Here is a 22426-nt window from a genome sequence, read left to right as displayed (position 1 = left end):
TCTGCACTATGTAAAAACTAGGCATACCTTTGAACTGGATCTCCAGGTAATCTTGGAGAGCCTACTTTGGTGTACAACCAAACCTTTATGTCACCTATGAGTTAGACAAGGCCCCACTACAGCAGCCCTTAGTGTTTAAATCATTGACAAGCTCTGTTAGAGTGTTTCGTCAAGAACAACAAGTAATCAAAGCAAACAATCCTAGTATGGTTGGCTGATGCAAACAACAATTGAACTGTGTGAGCAAATCTTACATATCAAGAAAAGAAGCAAAGAAGGAGGCTTAAAGACCATCACTTGACTGACCAGATTTAAGGGGCACTTAAACATCATGTGCAACGTATGAACTAACATAGACATTGCATATTTCAGATTCTACAATGGAATGCACATGTATTAGGTTATGTCATGTATGATGATGCCTAAATGTACACTATTGCAGGCATGAGTGATTCATCATTGCATGCACAATTGAATTGCAGGTTAAGGGCCAGTTTGATTCCGCCTTTTTAGGGCTTATTGTCAAAATAAGCCATAAAATATGTAAAGTAGTCATTTTTGAGTTATGGGCTTGGGCTTAACTTATTTCACTTTGGAGGGGGGTGTTTCGGGTAGAAGCTCACTAAAAATTGAAGGGAAGGGGAATAGTGAAATAACTCTGTTGTCTGCCTATATTACACTCAAAATGCAAATGCTCACGCCCGCGTCACACCTGACCCTCAAGTAAAAACAAACATGCAAGCGTTCATTGCCCTGCCCGCTTGCATCTCCTCTCACCTTTCCCTCTACCTCGATCCCCTGCCTACAGCCCTAGGGTTCCTCCAGTGAGCCGTCGCCTCTGGTCCCATCTGGCCTGGTCCTCGATGATGCTCTCTCCAGCTAGGCTACATGGCCGGTAGGTAGGGGCACCCTGGCCGCTCCTCCCTCTGGCGCCGCCCCTCATTCTCATGGTCTCCAGCAGCTGCTCATTTGTGGTCCGTCCAACGCACTACTCCGGCGGGCGCCGCACAACTACGACTGATGCCACACTGCAGCAGAAGGCACCCTATTCCCCCTCCCCTCCTCCCAGGTCGTGGCCTTGAGGTGCTGTTGAAGGATGAGCTCATCCAACAAGGTGAGGATCTCCTCGGATTTTTTTGCCAAATTTCCATTCCGATCCACTATACGATGAATTGCTATGAGCTGCTTCTGCTGCTGCTATATGATGCATTGCTATGAGCTGCTCCTAATGCTGCTATATGATGAATTGCTATGAGCTGCTGCTGCTATATGATGAATTGCTTTGAGCTGCTGCTCCTGCTATATGATCACTTGCTATAAGCTGCTCCTGCTGCTGCTGTATGATGAATTGCTATGAGCTACTCCTGCTGCTGCTATATGATGAATTGCTATGAGCTACTCCTGCTGCTGCTATATGATGAATTGCTATGAGATGCTGCTGGTATATGATGAATTGCACACTGCTGCTACTGTATGATGAGTTGCTATGAGCTGCTGTTGCTGCTATATGATACTTTCAGGTGGTGCTGCTATATGATAATAACTATCCACTTGGACCACCGAATTTCAATAAATAATTGTTCTTCATTTAAATGTGGGTCATGTGTTCTTCTTTTAAATTACGCAATGGGATCTCTATGGAAGACATTACCAAAGTAGATTGTGCCAAGTAGATGGTATCTTTGTATTTGCATTTTGAACAAATAGTGATGGTCTGTTTTCCTATCATATCAATTACTGCACTGGGTTCAATTTGTGATGTTTGCAAGTCAAATTATTTTTCATATGGGCAGCAAAATGAAAAAATAAAATGCAATCTAGACTTTTCACTGATCATACCAGAGATAAGCTGAAAAGGAAGGCAATGAAAAGAACTGGTTGGCTTATTACCTGGAGCGTATATTCATAGGTGCTTATTTTCTTAGGATAACTCGTAATAACTGTGCCTAAGAAACTTGGCCAATAGAACTGACATATAAATAACATGTGACGATGATTGCAATGGAGGAGTGACCTACCATAGCACACTGTATAGGCTCACCGCTGCCTCTCCTTTTTCTGCGATGTTCCATGAAATTTCCACATACATCTTGTACTTTTTCATTGTGTAACCCTATCTGCAAGTTCACTTCTAATTTCAGACATCTCTACATGATAATACATTGCATATCCCTTGCGCATATTTAAACCACCTATTAATGATCGTGTGCGTAGCATAAACTAGCCATGACTCTGTGTGCTGGACTAACAAGCACTCTAAGGGAGCCTAATGTAGTGCACTGGAATTCCTACATGCCACCTACGATTTTGTTTAATGTACTGCCTCTGTTCCTAAATATATGTCTTTGTATAGATTCCAGTATGGACCACATACAGATGTATATAGATGCATTTTTGAGTGTAGATTCAGACATTTTGCTCCGTATGTAGCCTATAGTGGAATCTCTAGAAAGACTTATATTTAGGAACGGAGGTACGTGATAGTATCATGTATGACATCTACATATCTAATTTAGCATCCAGTAGTAGAAATCATTGTCTACAAAAAGGGATTACTGGTCGAAAATCCTAGCAAAGCACGCTGCAGGCACACAACAATACAAGAGAGAGAGAGAGACTTACAAGATCATAGCAATGCCTCAGTCCAGGATCTTGGTTGGCCAAGCTGTTAGATCCAGAAGAAACATCGTCCTTGTAGTTTTTGCTAGCTGCATACAGGTAACAATGACCTGTTAGTATATTTGAAGTACATTGGGCAGGTGATGCTGGACGGGTTTAAAGGTGACAAGTACCTAGGCCGTGGTGCATGGTTGGCATCTTGCCAGACGGTGAGAATCGGGTTAGAAACGTCAAGGGTGATGACGCTGTGCTGGCTGTCGGGGTCCGGTAAGGAGATCTAGAACCATCGAGTAGGGTGTTTGTGGAGCAGCTCCGGTAGGGTGGACTACGGTGTGGGCGAAGCGGATCTTTGGCCGTGGACGAGGGCATCGGTGAAGCTGCTCCGGTGGTTGGGTTAAAGATGGTGTCGACAATTCGGATCTGCAGCCATGGACGAGGCGTCAGAAGCTGCTCTGGTAGGTTGGATGAGGGTGCGACAAAGCGGATCTGTGGTCGTGGACTTGTGAGTTAGCAAAGCGGCCCCAGTAGGGTTGAGAATGGTATAGGCGAAGCTACTCCGGTAGGGTTGACGATGGTGTCGGTGAAGCGGCTCTGATAGGGTTGAGGAAGGTGTCGGTGAAGGGGATCAGAGGCTGTTGGTGGGGCTGCTCTGGGGGGGGGGGTGTGGACGAAGCGTCTCCAGTGGGGAGTACGAATGAGCCGCTGCAGATGTGCCACGGTTGACGAGAGAACCAGCAAAGCAGATCCGACGCCATGGACAAGGCCGACACTGAATGTGCTATGGTATAGTGATGGATGAGCAGTCTACTTGTTTCTAGTGGAGGTGGGAGTGGGTAGATGCGGCCGCAGAAGCAGATCCAGCGAGGTGGACGACGCTGGCAGTGAATGGGCTCTAGTACGCCGGTGGATGAGCAGTCTATGGTTTCGAGAGGGGAGGGGCAGAAAGGCCGATGAAGTATGGATGACATGATGTAAGATGCTCTGGTGCTATAGAGTTAGTCGTTTTTGCGGGAGGGGGAGAGGAAATGGGGGTGCCGTGTGGTGGGGGGAACCGGAAGTTACCAAAATAGCCCCGACCTACTATGTAGATGAGGGCGGTATTGTTATTGTTGTTCTCTGTGCACCAAGGACAAAAGGGGAATTTCGCATGCTAAAGACTAGGTGGCGGAAATTTTGGAAGGAGGCGGGAGATTTTGCCACCCGCGGGATCGTTCGTATCCAGTTTCAACTAATTTTGGTATAGGCAAGCGGGAAGGTCATGCGAGACTGTGTACACGGGGCACACGTTAGCAGTTAATAACTGCCAGAAAAAAGACAATAACTCGGGATGATGCGCCGATAACTTGTACGTTCACACGGGCGCGGCCAATCGTACGGGTGTAGAGGCGCATGCAGAAAAAAGGGATCAAACGCTCAGCCTATGTATTTCTCGTGTAAATAGATAATTTAGTGCCATTGGTTATTTACTTTAAACATAATGCATTGACATGTTAGTGTAGAGGTGCACAAAAAGAAATGGATATTGTAGTCCCACAAAAGAAATGGATATTGTAGTCCGCTACTTAAAAGTGTTACCTCATATGATTACATAGCCTCCGTTTCATAAATTGCGTACCCATTGAATTCATATATGAATATTACATATATTACTTCATAATAGAACCTTAAATCATCCAAGACTAATGAATTTGAATGCAAGAGTAACAATGGTGCATGTACATGATAGCTACATTGGTTGTTTGAAGAAACATCACTGTAACTTTGGCATGCACAATTGAAAAGGTTTATTTAGATAGAAAAAAGGTGATATGTGAGTGTCCAATCTTTATAGAATTGAATCGATATTGTACCTTTAGCTACGATACGAAGTAGATATTGATTTATGTTCAAGTGATGCACATCCATGGTCGCTAGATAGTGATAAGTGAATGAATTGTGCAATCTCTCTCACACGCATACATATCTCATTTCCCCGTGGGCATCGGAATCACACATGCGCACTTCGTGTATTTCTCTCCCTCCGTCAAGTTTAGAATTCATCTTTCTACCCCGTCCTACAAGTCTCTCACACAGAAACACACACACTCTCTCTGTCGAACATGCCCACCCTTTAATTCTGACCACCCACAACCACTAATGTCTCAAAGGATAATTATGTCTCTCACACATATGCCTAAGGTTAACTCGAGTTTCGGAACCATATGAATACATACAATGGGATTCCAGCAGAGCACCATTTGTTTTGAGATCTCTCTCTCTCTCTCTCTCTCTCTCTCTCTCTCAGACACACACACACATACACGCATAGACATTGTTTATCGCTTCATTTTTCTGGCACTTGCATGCACACCGTTTTTTTATCTCCGTAATGTTTTAAGTATGCCTCGCACACATCCTATCTACCTATCCCTTAATATAGATATGGGTCACACAAACTCCTTCTCCCTACTAGCAAGATGCCCATGCGTTGCACGGAACACCAAGATGCATTTGTATGATTAGTTTATCTTGTGGGAGAAAAAGATGAACGCGGGAATGACTTATTTGCAAATGTGGAGAGGGGTGTGGGTATATTTTTGCAAAATTGCCATAGTTTCCTTCCTATCTGTCAGATATAAATCGGATGGCCTATATTGCAGGATGGCAGGAACACCATCATCACCAACTCTGTTTTTTATAAGAGTAGAGATATGTAAGTGTCACTGCCCCCACCCACCCACGCGCGCACACACACACACATACGCACACACACTTCCCGACATCGAAGGAGTAGGGTGACACCTCAATCTTGATAGTAATCTATCGAATGGCTTTTCTCTCAAACACACACACACACACACACACACACTACCTGACACCAAAGGAGTAGGGTGGCACCTCGATCTTGGTAGTAATCTATCTACTCCTCTTTCAAACACACATAGATACACACACACACCCACACTCACTAGTTGTGCCTCTGTGCCTACCGCACACACTCTCGATACGTCTTTCTCTCCCTCCCCCCAAACCCCAACAATGATAGCAGAAGGGTGACAACTCGATTTGATCTTAATCTGTCAATCGGTTTCTCTCTCAAACATCGTGTCTCTGTGCCTTTCTCGAACACACGAGATACGTCTTTTTCTCCATAGCCCCCTCGATATGTAGACTTCTCGCGCACGCACAACTGTAGTGACGATGACCTGAACCCGATGTGCCTTGTTTTCACCGGCCTCATGTGGTAGTTTTCACCCTGTTTTCCGCTAATTAACAAGACAACCTTTTCTTTGTTACTACTAGTGAATCTGAAATCATTCGAGGCAGACATATAGTATATCACTTCAACCCAATTATCGCAGTATCTATTTTCAAAGAAACTAGCTAGATGCCCGTCCGTTGCACGGAACATCAAGATGCATTTGTATGAGTAGTTTATCTTGTGAGAGACTAGCAAGATGCCCATGCGTTGCACGAAACATCAAGATGCATTTATATGAGTAGTTTATCTTGTTAGAGAAAGGATGAACGAGGGGAGGCCTTATTTGCAAATGTGGAGGGGGGTGTGGGTATCTTTTTGCAAAATTGCCATAGTTTCCTTCATATCCGTTAGATATAAATCAGATGGCCTATATTGTAGGATGGCAGGCACACCATCATCACCAACTTTATTTTGTATCTCTAACTCCTATAAAAGACTCATTTGGTGCTGACGGTGTGTCTGCCATCCGTCATTTCTGACCATCAGATGTGCATCTAATGACTATGATGTAAGTCATGGCATTTCTGCAACAAGACCCCACTTCTCTGCTACAATTTGCAGAAACCCCTTAGTATCTTGAAACCAACCACATCCCTCCCCCACCTCATCAAAACAGCCACAAGGAATATATTTTGAGTGAAACCTAATACGAGTATATTTTTTGTGATATATACACCAAACTAGAGTGTTTTTCTTTCAAGTTTGTGCACAAGTATTATTCTATTTTGGATCCATTGCAACGCACGGGCACATTGCTAGTAAGAGTAGAGAAAAGGATCAATGAGGGAAGGCCTTATTTGCAAACATGGAGAGGGGTGTGGGTATCTTTTTGCAAAATTGCGATAGTTTCCTTCCTATCCGTTACATGTAAATCTGACGGCCTATATTGCAGGATGGCACGCACACCATCATCACCAACTCTGTTTTCTACTCCCTCTGTTCCTAAATATTTGTCTTTTTACAAATTTCCACAAGTGACTACATACGGTGCAAAATGAGTGATCTACACTCTAAAATATGTCTACATACACATCCGTATGTGGTACTCCATTTGAAATCTAAAAAGAGAAATATTTAGGAACAGATGGAGTATAAGAGTAGACATGGAGATATATCTCCAGCATGGTCTACAACAAAAATGTGCTGGACTGGTTAGCGCCGGATGCTGGCAACACGATGACCTGAGTTTGAATTCTGTCTTTAACTTTATATTTTTATATTATATATATTACTTATTTAATACATACCTCTTTCGCTACTGTACTGACAGTGGAACCCATAGATTACTTATAATACAAGATTAAGGATGGACTTGTTTCTTTTTAACTTTTTGTATGAAGCTGTAGCCACCCTGCAAGTCACGTGTACACTGTACATGCAAGTAACTTTTTATAGAGGGAGAATCATACATGCAATTAACTCAAATGGATTGGATGTGACTCATTATTTCCATCATAAGAGCATCTCCAACGGCAGCCAGCAAATTTCCTCCCGCTTCCTTCCGCGGAGGACGACATCAAACGCCGACGGCATACATTTTCACAACTCTGACCAACCAGATGAAATTCGTGCAAACACAGACTGTTTTCATATAAGCACACATGATTTCATATAAAAAAGCCGGATCTTCATATAAACATGATGGATTTCATTACATTTACATGAACTAAGCGGTGCTAATCCGGCTCTCTTGGTATAATTAATAGTCCCTCCATTCAGAAATACTTGTCCTAGAAGTGGATATATCTAGACTTATTTTAGTTATAGACACATCCAATTTATCCATTCTTAGAACAAATATTTCCCGCCAGTAGGAGAGGGAGTACCTAATCTAAATGGCCTCCCGTGGATCGCATTGTCTTCCTCATGTCCGGCAGACACTTGCGGGGTCAACGAAGGTCCTTGGAAGAGACAAAGCGGCAAAGAAACCACCTGAATGCGCGGTCGTCGCCTCAACGGTGGTCTTCATGGGACCCAAGTGGCGGCGGCCTCCCGTGTTCTACTTCTCCTCGATGATGGCGGCGGACACGGAGAAGTTGGCCACTGACTTGTTGCTCTCCACACAACTGGCTTCTATCTCTGCTTGCATGGCGTTGCCGCAGGCACGGCCGCAGGCACGGGAGGCGCGGCCACCCGCAGACACTGGTGCCATGGTACGACGCGGTAGCGACGACGCCTGTACCGGTTTGCTCACCGCCGTGCCGGCGTGGTGCAACTAGCTACTCCTCATCGAACTGAACTGGAGTGGCGAGTTGCTGAACCATGCACCGGATTGGGGCGGCAACTGGCTCCGTCGGGCCAAGTGAGTTTGATGAAGCACCGAGCGGCCTCGCCCGTATCCGTAGGGCTCGGCGGGCAACCCAGCCGGGTAGTATGGCGGAGAATGGCTCCTGGGAAGCCATCAGAAGAGTGGAGAAAATGGTGGAGGACGAGATGGGGGAGCGGTGGAGGGGTGAGATTCTTGCCCGTTGTTTGTCTGGCCCCGTTTAAATAGAGGGCGGATAGTAGGAGCTTGGCCGGCGTCTGGCCTAGTTTAAACTGAGGGCGGACGGGAGGAGCTTGGCCGGTGTTGCGTTTAATTCCGGCCCGCTCATGAACGGACATGTGGCCGGAGTAGGTATCTCGGTTTGCATGCAGGTTTAACGGACGTGTTTGATGGAGGCGAGGAGGCGTGTTTAGTCGGGCGTGCAGCGGGCGCCACAGTAATATTCGATTTGATAGCGGGCGGCGCAGTTCCCGATACGGCTTTAATGCAGACGAGGGAGGGGTAGCGGTTCCCGAAATGTTGAACAGCCAATGATGCATCCTCCTTCAATTAGCATCGTGCATGCATGAGGGAAGTAATGGGAGGAGGACCAGGAAAAGAGGCTGCACGATGTGAATGCAACATAGTTTGCACTCATATAAAGGCGCCCCTCCATTCCAATGCATCTACCATATCATACGCACCTAAGCATTTTCCTAATCACCTACACTAAGCGCAAAAGTGCTCACTCCAGACCCATGGCGGCGATGTGCACGAGCGGCAAGCGGCTGTGCCAGATGGTCCACGACGCCGGCCTGTGGCATGGCACCGAGGATCATCTCCAGATGGTGTTCGCGGCCGGCTGGTGGATGGCCGCGTCGACGCCAACTACGACTCTCAGTTGGACCAGATGATCGTTGCTACCACCAACAAGTTCACCGTCCTCAAGAAGCTCTGGTATGACATCGCCGTACTCCTCCAGCCCGCAAGCCCTGACTCCTCATTGCCTGCCACCCTAATCGGCCTCCATGGCCGGAACCTCTTTCATGCACTGGTGGCCCTGCGACTGCCACCAACGCCATGAAGAATGTCCACCTAGAGGCCGCTGAGGGAGTCCTGGATTAGGGGGTCTCCGGACAGCCGGACTATATCCTTTGGCCGGACTGTTGGACTATGAAGATACAAGATTGAAGACTTCATCCCGTGTCCGTGTGGGACTTTCCTTGGCGTGGAAGGCAAGCTTGGCAATACGGATATGTGGATCTCCTCCCTTGTAACTGACTCTGTGTAACCCTAGCCCCCTCCGGTGTCTATATAAGCCGGAGGGTTTAGTCCGTAGGACAACATACAATCATACCATAGGCTAGCTTCTAGGGTTTAGCCTCTACGATCTCGTGGTAGATCAACTCTTGTAATATTCATATCATCAAGAACAATCAAGCAGGACGTAGGGTATTACCTCCATCAAGAAGGCCCGAACCTGGGTAAAACATCTTGTCCCTTGCCTCCTGTTACCATCCGTCTTAGACGCACAGTTCGGGACCCCCTACCCGAGATCCACCGGTTTTGACACCGACATTGGTGCTTTCATTGAGAGTTCCACTGTGCTGTCACCATAAGTCTTGATGGCTCCTTCAATCATCGGTAACGATGCGGTCCAGGATGATGTTTTCCACCCCGGACATATCTTCATATTCGGCGGCTTCGCACTGCGGGCCAATTCGATTGGCCATCTGGAACAGATCAAGGGCTACGCCCCTGGCCACCAGGCCAGGTTTGGAAACCTAAACTACACTGCCGACATCTGCGGAGACTTGATCTTCGACGGATTCGAGCCCATGTCAGGTGCACCGCACAGTCATAACGAGCATGACGTAACTCTGCCGTCGGACAATGTTCGGGAGATCGCATCTGCAACTACTTTGGCCTCCAATCCGGAACAAATTGCGCCATTCGAGGATGGAGGGATTGACCCCGCCACGGAGGCTGCACTCTCAGTGGCGATGGAGCCGGATACTGACTTCACCCCTTACAAGAGTCGTGTTGCCAAACCAATGGATTCATCTCCGGCCACGGACTCCAAGCCGCTTGCATCCGTGCCTGTCGAATCCGATTGGGCACCGATCATGGAGTTCACCTCCGCGGATATCTTTCAGCACTCGCCTTTCGGCGATGTGCTAAACTCATTAAGGTCTCTCTCCTTCTCAGGAGAACCCTGCCGAACTATGTCCCGTTAGAATGGGATGCGGACGACGAAGAAATTCGCTGCCCACCCACCACCCACTTAGTAGCCACTGTCGACAACTTAACCGACATGCTCAACTTCGACTCCGAAGACATCGACGGCATGGACGAAGATGCAGGAGACGAACAAGAACCAGTGCCCACAAGGCGCCGGACATCCACCTCATCACATGACATATACATGGTGGATACACCCAAAGAAGGCAATGGCGAAGAGATAGCGGAGGATGGCCCCTCCAAGAAGCAACCAAAGCACCGACGTCAGCGGCGCCGCCCTAAGTCGCGCCATAGCAAAAACATCGATAACAACGCAGGAGAAAATAACACTCCAGTCGACTCCAGAGGAAACATTGCCCCGGCGGCAGAACACGATGAAGCTGCAAACGGCGAACATAGTACGGATCCGACGTCCGAACACGGCGACGCCGAGGATAAACCTCATCAAACCCCCTCTAGGGAGGAAAACAGTTCGGATGAAGATGTTAACATCATGCCGGAAGCACACCTTGAGCAAGAGAACCTCCGTAGAAGGCTTATTGCCATAGCGAGGAGTCTAAAGAAGCAGAAGCAAAGGCTAAAGGCCACACAACATACGCTCAACAACATGTGGAACAAAGTGCTCGGCAACGAAGAAAAGTATGGTGGAAGTTACCACACAAAGAGCTCTCCAAAGCGCAATCTATAACCTGAATTCGATGATGAGGCCTTAGAGCCCACACTGTTGAAAAATGACATGGCAGACCGGCTAGATAAACCACCATGTGACCGCGATAGAGCGGCTAACAAGGTCGCACATAAGTCAACACACGATCTACGTGAGGACTTGCGCCAAAAATCCGGTATGACCAGATCCATCTATGGATCTAGGTAACGCACTCCGGCACATAATCAAAACCGAATACTACAACCGTCCGAACGCCATGGCACATCCAAATACAGGGGTGCTGCACACCCCCTATGTTTCACTGATGAGGTGCTGGACCACGAATTCCCAGAAGGATTCAAACCAGTGAACATAGAGGCGTACGACGGGACCATAGACCCTGGGTCTGGATTGAGGACTTTATCCTCCATATCCATATGGCTCGCGGAGACGATCTCCATGCCATCAAATACTTGCCCCTCAAGCATAAAGGACCAGCTCGGCACTGGCTAAAAAGCCTCCCCGAAAATTCAATTGGAAGTTGGGAGGAGCTTAAGGATGCTTTTCGGGCTAATTTCCAAGGGACCTATGTCTGACCTCCGGATGTAGACGATTTAAGTCATATAATTCAATATCCCAGAGAGTCAGCCCGAAAGCTTTGGAACAGGTTCCTCAGTAAGAAGAACCAAATCGTCGACTGTCCAGATGCCGAAGCCTTAGCAGCTTTCAAACACAGCATCCGAGACGAATGGCTCGCCAGACACCTCGGCCAAGTAAAACCGAGAACAATGGCAGCCCTGACGAGCCTCATGACCCGCTTTTGCGCGGGCGAAGATAGCTGGTTAGCCCGCAGTAGCACCAGCGACCCAAGCACATCCGAAGTCAGGGATGGCAACGGAAAACCACGGCGCAATAAAAACAAGCGCCGAAATAAAGAAGATAGCCCAGACAACACAGCGGTAAACGCCGGATTCAGGGGCTCTCGACCTGGTCAGCGGAAAGATCCTTTCAAAGGCAGTAGAGAGGGACCGTCTGGCCTAAACAGGATTCTTGACAAACTATGTCAGATTCATGGCACCCCCGATAAACCTGCAAATCACACTCACAAAGAATGTTGGGTCTTCAAGCAGGCCGGTAAGCTAAACACCGAACACAAGGGGGAGGGGAGACACCAAGCGAAGACGAGGAGGAACCTCGCCAGCAAAGCATTGGAGGACAGAAAAAATTCCCAATAGAGGTTAAAATAGTAAACATGATCCATGTGACGAAGAGGAGAAGCAAGCATGCACTTTGAGACACACGCGCCATGGAGCCCGTCACCCTAGGTCCAATCCCTGGTTGGCCTACCCAATCACTTTCGATCGTGGGGACCACACGACAAGCATCCGGCATGAAGGATTGGCTGCCTTGGTGTTAGACCCAATAATACATGGATACCATCTCACACGAGTCCTTATGGACGGCAGCAGTAGTCTAAATCTGATATATCAGGACACAGCCCGCAAAATGGGGATAGACCCGACACAAATAAGCCACAGTAATATTGCCTTCAAGGTAGTAATACCAGGCCCAGATGCCCGCTGTACGGGCTCTCTATTACTAGAGGTTGTATTCGGCTCTCCCGACAACTTCCGAAGCGAAAGGCTAATTTTCTACATCGCTCCATTCCGAAGTGGCTATCAAGCACTACTCAGAAGAACGACTTTCGCTCGTTTTAATGAAATACCGCATTACGCTTCTCTCAAGCTCAAGATGCCTGGTCCACGACGCACCATCATAGTTAGTGGAAACACTGAGCGTTCTGTACGCGCGGAAGAATGTGCGGCAGCTTTAACAGCCGAACACTAGACGGCCTCACCAACTAGAAAAAGTGATAGGTCGTGAAGACCACGGACACGGTTAGACGAGTCCAGTGCATCACTACATACACATGAGATTGGCTTGATGGTCAAACCCTCATAGATGGTACCAGGGGCTTGCTGCGTGTAATTAGGGCTAGTCCAGCTCAAACTTGACTTATCTTGAATTTTCATGGTTTATTGATAATAACCAATTTTCTGGCCTGACAACTTTGACCTAAGTTCTTCTCTTTTACAGATGACAATCGTGCTACACCCATCCAGGACACGGCACAATGGAGACATAGGCGCAGACGTGCAGCAGGGACCCGCTCAAATGTTTCTTTTCAGATTAAGACCCTGTGTAAACCTTTTTTACTGTCCCTTGTTGCTCACATCCTCCGGATACTCAATACAACCGAGAAGGATGCTGACGTTATTGGCATGTGGCCGCGTCAGGATATTGCACGTACCTGGACACTCGGGGTTTATTATTAAGGGCATTGTTCAGCCCGGCATATGTTATAAAGACCGAGTACCTTAGGGAGTGTTCGGCGTCGTGAGTTTGGCCCTATATGCATCAGCTACGAATCATATCTTTGGTCAAATGTCGGGTTTTCCCGGCTCCCATGTTTTGGTACCTTATGTTCCGCTATATCGGCTAAGGTAGCACTGGGAGAACTACTGCGATTGTGCCCTGGTTCATCCGGACGAGCACCTCAGTAGAGAAAGCCGAAAACTGACTGTCATGATAAAGCGCGAGACTGGTCAACCACTCGATGACTTAGCAGAATCTTTGGGATTCCTCCACATTAACGAAGGGCCGTTTCCCGGTCATGTACCTACGCGCCCCGTATTCAGACGAGCGCAGAAGTACCAGGGGCTATATAGTAGTCCCACCGTCAAACTCCTATGGCCAAGTGAAAGTGTTAAAGCAATATAGTCCGATTGCCTCATTCGCTGCGCTACCACCTCCTTCATGGACCAAGACGTTGGATCAAGTGTGAATATGCGTTTTTTGCAAACACCCCCACATTATATGCGTGGGGGCGGAAGCCGACGACTGTAAACTTTCAGGTTATATACATATATACATAAACGGCCGCACAGGAGGCACCATAATACTTTCAGGCAAAAGTATAAACACAGCCTTTATAATTCAATAAAACATTGTTTTTACAATGGAAATACATGTCACTAGAACATAATATTCTTCGAGCACTGCGCCTCTATTGAACGAGCGCCATCAAGGACTTCTTCAAAGTAGTGCTCGGCAGCCACCCGGCCCACAGCCGAACCCTGTGTGGCAACAGCGGTGACCTCCATCTCTACCCAGTATGTCTTGACACGGGCAAAGGCCATCCGTGCACCCTCTATGCACGCCAACCTCTTCATAGCATCGATGTGTGGCACAACACCAAGGAATTGTTGCACTAAGCTAAAATAACTATTCAGCCTTGGCCCTCCCGGCCACAAATGATCCACAACAGACCTCATGACAAGTCCGGACAACCTATGGAGCTCGGCCCACTCTGCCATTTTCTCATTCAACAGCAGCGGACGCACTGGAGCATGGAACTGTGACCAGAACAGCTTTTCCAATTCACGATCTTTTTGATCCTTGAAGTATTCGGCCGCATCAGCAGCACTTGACGCAAAATCCACATAGGCGTCCACAGAACTCCATAGTTGATCAAGAGGAGCATACTTCGGATCTCCGAACTTAGTCCGCAACAAGAAGGGCTTCCCAGCCACGATATCCGCAGCTTGACGCAGCTCCTTGGCTGCTACCATGGCCTTCTCCAGGTCCGTCACCTTCGCTCGGCTTTCTTTTTGAAGAAGCTGGAAACGGTCAGCGGCATCCTTCAACTCAACGGCCATCTTGGCTATGCTTTCCTTGCTCTAGCAATGCGCGGCCTATTCGGCGTTCAGCTCTTCGACCGCCTTTAGGGCGGCCGCATCGCTTTTTCTCGCTTGTTCCTTGGCTCGGGCAAGCTCTGCCCGAGGGGAATCCACGGTGGCAGCTCCATCTATAGACACAACATATTAAAGGTACTAGCATCATGCTCCTCTTACTATGTGTTGATCACCGGAGAAATTACTTACCCTGTGCCCCGTCAAGCCGCTTGTTGACAAGCACGATGTCGGCATCCGCCGCATCAAGTTGCCGCTTTAGCTCGGCAAACCCATCAGTCCGGCTAGCCACCGGAGCTTCAGAGACCTGCACATAAAGACGGTTTGGTTATTACCTGGGACTATGATCCTCTGTTTGCCGCCATTTTTGACGGCAACCATAGTCTCAGGGGCTACTATGTGCATAGGGCACACCTAACATGTGCGGTACTGTCAAAAACATACACTATTTTGTGTACCTCAAAGCCTTTCAGCAAACTCATAAAAGCCTCATGAAACCTGCTTTCGGCGGATGAAATCCTTTCAATCACCGTACCCATTAGTGTACGATGCGCTTCTAAGATGGCTGCTTGCTCCAGAAGATCCTTCAGTGCGTCTGACCGCACACTGTACGGTCCTAGACTCTTTCTAACGCTCTCTTTAGGAGCCGGATACTAAGAACTTCGGGTGGCCAAAGGATCACCCTCTGGCCTTGGCGGATCAGGAGAAACCCTCCGCGACGACACTTCAGGGTCGCCCGCCTCATGAGGCGGGGTGGCAGGGGGAGGTGTTTCACTCTCCATCATCTCCGGAAGAAGATCCCCCGAAGACGAACTCTGTTGAGAAGGGCTACGATCCGAACTACAAGATATAAGCTTCGGTTAGTGTCTTCAGAAGTAAGGTAGGATATTTTCACCATTTAGTACCTTTTGATTACTTACAGCTCGGTAGAGGGTTGATCCCCTTGCGGACATTGTGCGGCAAGAATACCCTCCGAGGTAGGACCCTCCGGTGAAGATTTCTTTCCCCGTTTGGAAACCATTCACTACAAAAAAAAGACACATCTGTGACATTTTGGGCCGAACGAGATTTTTTTCTGTCATACATATGACACTTCTATGACGATAATTGTGACAAAACCCGGTATCATCATAGATGTGGTGGGCTCCTACTTCTATGACAAAAAATCATGACAGAAAATGGGCTTTTCGTCCTGGGCGGGCCGGAGACGCAGCTGCATGACATTCTTTGAGCCGTCCATGACGAAAAAAACCATGGTAGAAGCGAGGGGGAGGAAAATTTCGGGGAGTTCCCGGTTACGGTGGGAGGTCGGGGGCCGAGCGATGCACGTTTCTCTCGTACACGTATGCGCGTGTGTGCGAGGCGTTGGCTCTAACTGAACCCGAGCGAGGCGTTCGGCTCTAACTGAACCCGAGCGATTGCACTGCAGGCTACGCGTTACAGAACCCGAGCGATCGATCGATGGCTGTTAACTGAACCCAATCGGGCGATTCCTTCGCTACTACTGCCAACTGAAGCCGATCGATGGAATGAACAGTGAGTGTTACGGGGGGGTTTGGATGAACAGTGAGCGGTGGTGTTGCCTCTGGATGAACATGACCCCGTGGTGTGGTGGAGGGCTGCATAAACAGTAGACGGTGGAGGTGTGCTCGTGGAGGGGTGGATGAACAGGACCCCGTGGTGTGGAGGGCTGGATGAACAATAGACGGTGGAGGGGTGGTTGACAGGACCCCGTGGTCTGGAGGGCTGGATGAACAGCAGACGGTGGAGGGGTGCCCGTGGAGGGGTGGTTGAATAGGACCCCGTGGTGTGGAGGGCTGGATGAACAGTAGACGGTGGAGGGGTGGTTGAACAGTAGCCGGTGGAGTAGCGCGTGGTGGAGGCTGGATGAACAGGAGCCCGTGGAGGCTGGATGAGCAAGAGCCCGTGGAGGCTGGAGGAGGTCGATGGTGGAGATGAACAGTATCCCGTGGAGTCCCGTTTTGCGGTACGCCACACCCCTCCCGATGAACATGACCCCCATTTCGACCGTAGCGCTCCAACACAAGTCCGTTTTGTCTGTTTTGCGGTACGCCACACCCCTCCCGATCAACAGGACCCCCGTTTCGACCGTAGGAGGTCCATTTCCTCCGTTTTGCGGTACGCCTGTCACACCCCGGATGTAATTTACCTTATATGTATCCCAACTCTTGCCGTTTCCGGCACTAAGTTATTTTATTTTCCTCAGGTTCGGGTTTTTGTCTCCGTGTGTTGTTGCCTTTGTCATGCATCTCATATCATGTCATCATGTGCATTGCATTTGCATACGTGTTCGTCTCATGCATCCGAGCATTTTCCCCGTTGTCCATTTTGCATTCCGGTGCTCCTATCTCCTCTGGTGGTCCTTTCTACATCTTTTCGTGTGTGGGGGTTAAACATTTCTGGATTGGACCGAGACTTGCCATGCGGCCTTGGTTTACTACCGGTAGACCGCCTGTCAAGTTTCGTGCCATTTGGACTTCGTTTGATACTCCAACGGTTAACCGAGGGACCGAAAAGGCCTCATTTGTGTTGCACCCAAGCACCCTTCCAATTTGGCCCAAAACCCACCAAAACCTCTCCCATCGTCTAGAGCGTTCGATCACGAGCGCGTGGCCGCAAATCGCACTCCATTTGGAGCTTCCTAGCTCCTCCTACCTATAAAACTAGGTCTCCTCCAAAAATTCGCGGATCATTTCGCACCCTAACCCTAAAATCCGCTCCTCCGCTGCCGGACATGTCCGCCTCCTAGCCGGACGTCGCCGCCGACCACTCCCGTGACGCCATGTGGCGCCCCCGTGCCCACATCGCCGCCACTCCTCCGCGCGGCCCGGCGAGCCCGCGGGAGGCCCGCCTGAGTTGCCCACCAGGCCAGTGGACCGCGACCCTGCCGCCCTTTCTCCTCCCGAGGCGCGCCGCCCTCTCCTCGCCAGCACCCGACGCCGACAGGCCACCGTCGCCTCACCTCGCCGCCACCGTCCCGGCGCCGTCGCGCGCTGCCCGAGGCCACCTCGTCGTCCGAGCCCGCCGCCGCCGCCTCCTCGCCGCCCATCGTCACCGGCAAGCGCCGCCCCGGCCTCCTCTTCTTCAACTCCGGCGATTCTCCGGCGTCTACAGTGCTTCCGACGAACCTCGGGTTCCGTGCGGATCTGGATCCAGATCTGAGATCTTATTCTACTCGGTTAACTTTTCCCCAGAGAACCCTAATTTTTTTGCATTCTTGCACATGCTATAACTCCACATCCCTAGCTCTGATTTGCGCGTGTAGCATATCAAAATGTTTGTCTCAACGAGGGCATCATTTCATCTCATTGCATCATTTTCATTTGAGCTCATTTTGATGCCCGAAATGCTATTGGAAGAGGGCTATGTGATAAATTTGTCAGATCTGCTGCATCAAATAGCAATTTGTCATTTTTGCCATGATTAATGTGTGCATGATATGCTCGTAAGCTCTAAATGAGTTTTGTTATATGCCATGCCATCTTTACAGAGGTGCTTACCATGTATTTTTGTGGTATGTGTGGTGACTAGCACAAGCTTGCAAAGTAGTGCAATCGGTAATGCTGATTTCAGGGACTTAGAATTTCACTAAGTCCTTGTCCTGATTTCGTCGTTATACCATATGTTCTTGTTGTTTCCTAGTGATCCGTGCCTCTTTTGAGGATGATCATTAAGGATGATTTGTTAAAATTGTGGTGCCCTATCCATCTGTGTCTTTGTTTGAATTTATGGAGCAATCTAGCTTGAGTCAATCGAGCTCTACTTTTGCTATTTCGTGAATCCTGGCAGATTGTTGACTTGTTAGCGATTTTGCCGAGGATGTTGCTATTGATCCGTGCATGCTATATTGTTATTCTTTCCATGGCTAGCATCTATGCCATGTATTCTTGATGTGTGTATGCTTAGTTTTTCATGCCATGCTCTATACTGAGTGCATCGAGCTCGTAAACATGCCTACTCGTTAACAGATTTGCATGCTCCAGTTTTTCACTAAGTCTGTAATCTGATTATCTTTTTGCCATGTTCACATGCTTGCAATTGTATTTTCTGGTTCCTTTTGGCTCAAGGTCACTAAGGGACGTTTGTTAAGTGCTTTGAGTAGATTCATGCCATGTCTTGTTTTGCCATGTTAAGTTCCTGTAGCATGTAGTTTTCATACTCCAAAGTGTGCTTCCTGATGTTAAATTCCAGACTAGTGTTAATTTCACTAAGTCTGAAACCTGTTATCGTTTGCATTTTTGCCATGCTTGTTTGAACCTGTTAATGGATGAATTAGCCGTAGATCAGTGTTCATCTTTTGTCAAGCATCATGAATTGATCCCTGCCATGTATTTTGTTGTCATGTTTGAGTGTTGTAGCATAATTATCTTTATGCATTTAGATGGCTACTTGCTGATTATCGCAGACCAGTGCCATATTTGTTTTGTTTGCCATTTCTCAACCGTGCATCCGATTCTGGTGATCTTTATATCGATTTCAACCGAAATCACCTCACCTTTCCAGTGGCATTCTTAGATTTCCAATTTGAGGCCAGGTTGAATCATTCCTTGTCAAATCATTCATATGCATCACATATCACGTCCCGCATAGCATACCATGTTTGCATCTTGTTGTTTGAGCATTGCACGTGGTTGATTGTGTTCCTTTTGCTTATTTGTCTTGTTTGGGTAGAGCTGGGAGACGAGTTCGCTAACAAGGAGCCCGTTGAGTTTTCTTACGAGGATCAAGTCAACTCTGACAACTTTGCAGGCAAGATGATCATACCCTCGAAATCACTTCTATCTTCACTTGCTAGATGCTCGCTCTTTTGCTATGCCTATGCTACGATACCTACCACTTGCTTATCATGCCTCCCAAATTGCCATGTCAAAACTCTAACCCACCATGTCCTAGCAAACCGTTGATTGGCTATGTTACCGCTTTGCTCAGCCATCTTATAGCATTGCTAGTTGCAGGTGAAGATTGGAGATCATTCCTTGTTGGAACATTGTTCATTATTGGGATATCACCATATTATCTTGTTTATCTTAACGCACCTATATACTTGGTAAAGGGTGGAAGGCTCGGCCTTTTGCCTAATGTTTTGTTCCACTCTTGCCGCCCTAGTTTCCGTCATATCGGTGTTATGTTCCTGGATTTTGCGTTCCTTACGCGGTTGGGTTATAATGGGAACCCCTTGACAGTTCGCCTTGAATAAAACTCCTCCAACAATACCCAACCTTGGTTTTACCATTTGCCACCTAGCCTCTTTTTCCCTTGGGTTTCCGGAGCCCAAGGGTCATCTTTATTTAAACCCCCCTGGGCCAGTGCTCCTCTGAGTATTGGTCCGACCAAGTAGACTGCGGGGCCACCTCGGGGCAACTTGAGGGTTGGTTTTACTCGTAGGATGTCTCATCTGAGTGTGCCCTGAGAACGAGATATGTGCAGCTCCTATCGGGATTTGTCGGCACATTCGGGCGGTGTTGCTGGACTTGTTTTACCATTCTTGAGGATGTCTTGTAAAACCGGGATGCCGAGTCTGATCGGAATGTCTTGGGAGAAGGAATATCCTTCGTTGACCGTGAGAGCTTGTGATGGGCTAAGTTGGTACTCCCCTGTAGGGATTTGAACTTTCGAAAGCCATGCCCGCGGTTATGGGCAGATGGGAATTTGTTAATGTCTGGTTGTAGATAACATGAAACTTAACTTAATTAAAATTAATCAACCGCGTGTGTAACCGTGATGGTCTCTTCTCGACGGAGTCTGGGAAGTGAACACGGTGTTGGAGTAATGCTTGACGTAGGTTGTGCTAGGATCACTTCTTGATCATAGTTGTTCGACCGTGCTTTTGCCTTCTCTTCTTGCTCTCTTTTGTGAACAGGATATCCACCATATATGCTAGTCACTTGCTGCAGCTCCACATATTCCCTTGCCTTACCTATAAGCTTAAATAGTCTTGATCGCGAGGGTGCGAGATTGCTGAGTCCACGTGACTCACAGATTACTTCCAAACCAGATGCAAGGACCGATGATACCGCTCCAGACGATGCACTTGAGATCAAGTGGGAGTTTGATGAAGACTCTCGTTGTTACTATGTGTCTTTCCCAGATGATCATTAGTGGTGCCCAGTTGGGGCGATCGGGGACCATGTCGCATGTTGGGGTTGATCTTTTATTTTGGTACCGTAGTCGGACCATGAGTGTATTGGATGATTGTAATGTTATTCATGTATTTGTGTGACGTGGCGAGTGTAAGCCAACTATGTAATTTTTCCCCTTCTATATATTTACATGGGTTGTTGTGAAGATTACCTTACTTGCGACATTGCTTTCAGTGCGGTTATGCCTCTAAGTCGTGCTTCGACACGTAGGAGATATAGCCGCATCGAGGGCGTTACAAGTTGGTAATCAGAGCCTTCCCCGACCTTAGGAGCCCCCTGCTTGATCGAATCATTGGCGTTGTTGAGTCTAGAAAAACGTTTTGAATCATTTAGGAATTATATATCGTAGAGTTTAGGAATTCTTTTTACTCCCCAGTCCCTTCACCGCTCTGGTAAGGCATGCTGACGTAGATTTTTGACTCTTCTCTTCTCAAATTTCACTAAAAACATTTTAGGATCACGCGGGTATCTTGGAATCGTTCAGATCGATTTGTGACGAGAACATTGTTCTTGGTGCCTCCTGTCATTTAGGGGTTGTGGCAGTGTCCTGGGGAGTTGATCTCCGAGGTGTTGTCGTCACAATTTTATCGTTGAGATTCTGGAATACCTGAGTTTCGCCGACATCGAAAATCTCTTTTATGCAGTTGTTGGTGAGATAACCTCGGCGCCACCCAGTACTGGGGCGGGAGTTCGGGAGTATTGCCATAACTTGTATAACGGATGCTTTTCGAAGGTTGAGGTAGACGATTTCCGAAGTTTTTCTCGGTTATGTGTTGAAGGATGGATATAGCTGGATGTAGGATTTGCTAGATTTGGGTGAGATATTATGCTTCCCCTGTATCCCCAACACCTAATTGCATAACCGGAAAGGTTCGGGAGTTTCATAGGTGGGAATTCTTGTAGCTCTAGTTCTTCTTCCACGGATATTTGGTTTGAGATTGGGTGATCCTTACCGAGTATTCGTTCTTGTTCCGTACCTTGTTGGTTTTATTCTTCTACCTCAATTCTAAGTGGCTTCTCAATTTATGGATATGTGACCATTTCAATTGGAATACATTCGTTCATTTGGTTCGGATGTGAAGACTATATGTTGCAATTTCAACCTGTTTGATTCAGCTTCAATATTTGTCTATCATTGTGCTAATGGATGTCAACCTCTTCAGGATGGCTCCTCCAACGCGCACAACTCTGAATCCTGATCCGCCACCACCACCTCCACATCCTGAGGCATGGCAAGCTGTGTTGGCCACTACCAATGCAAACACGCAGCTGATCATGCAACTTCTTCAAGAGCGCAACCAAGGGAGCCAGGGCCAGGGCAACAATCAAAATCACTTTGCTACACTCAACCAGTTCCTTGCTAACCAGCCAAAGACCTTCAGCAATTGTGTTGAGGCAACTGACACTGATGATTGGCTCATGGACATATGCAAGCATTTCGAGTGCAGTAGCGTCAGCCCTGAGGACTTTGTTAAGTTCGCTTCCTTCCAACTCAAAGACCAAGCTGCAGAATGGTTTCAG

At 47.8% G+C, this 22426-nt stretch overlaps 1 protein-coding gene across 1 annotated transcript in view; it reads left to right on the top strand.

The window, feature by feature from the left end:
• Positions 1-17547: 17547 nt before the first annotated feature.
• Positions 17548-22426, top strand: part of LOC123134526 (vegetative cell wall protein gp1) — a 121635-nt gene continuing 116756 nt past the window's right edge. The window contains exon 1 of the mRNA XM_044554041.1: positions 17548-17898. Coding sequence (XP_044409976.1) covers positions 17548-17898 — 351 coding nt within the window. The remainder of the gene's footprint in view (positions 17899-22426) is intronic.

This window comes from Triticum aestivum, chromosome 1A (genome assembly GCF_018294505.1).
Source record: "Triticum aestivum cultivar Chinese Spring chromosome 1A, IWGSC CS RefSeq v2.1, whole genome shotgun sequence".
Lineage (NCBI taxonomy): Eukaryota > Viridiplantae > Streptophyta > Magnoliopsida > Poales > Poaceae > Triticum > Triticum aestivum.
This window is presented reverse-complemented; position numbering and strand designations above follow the sequence as displayed.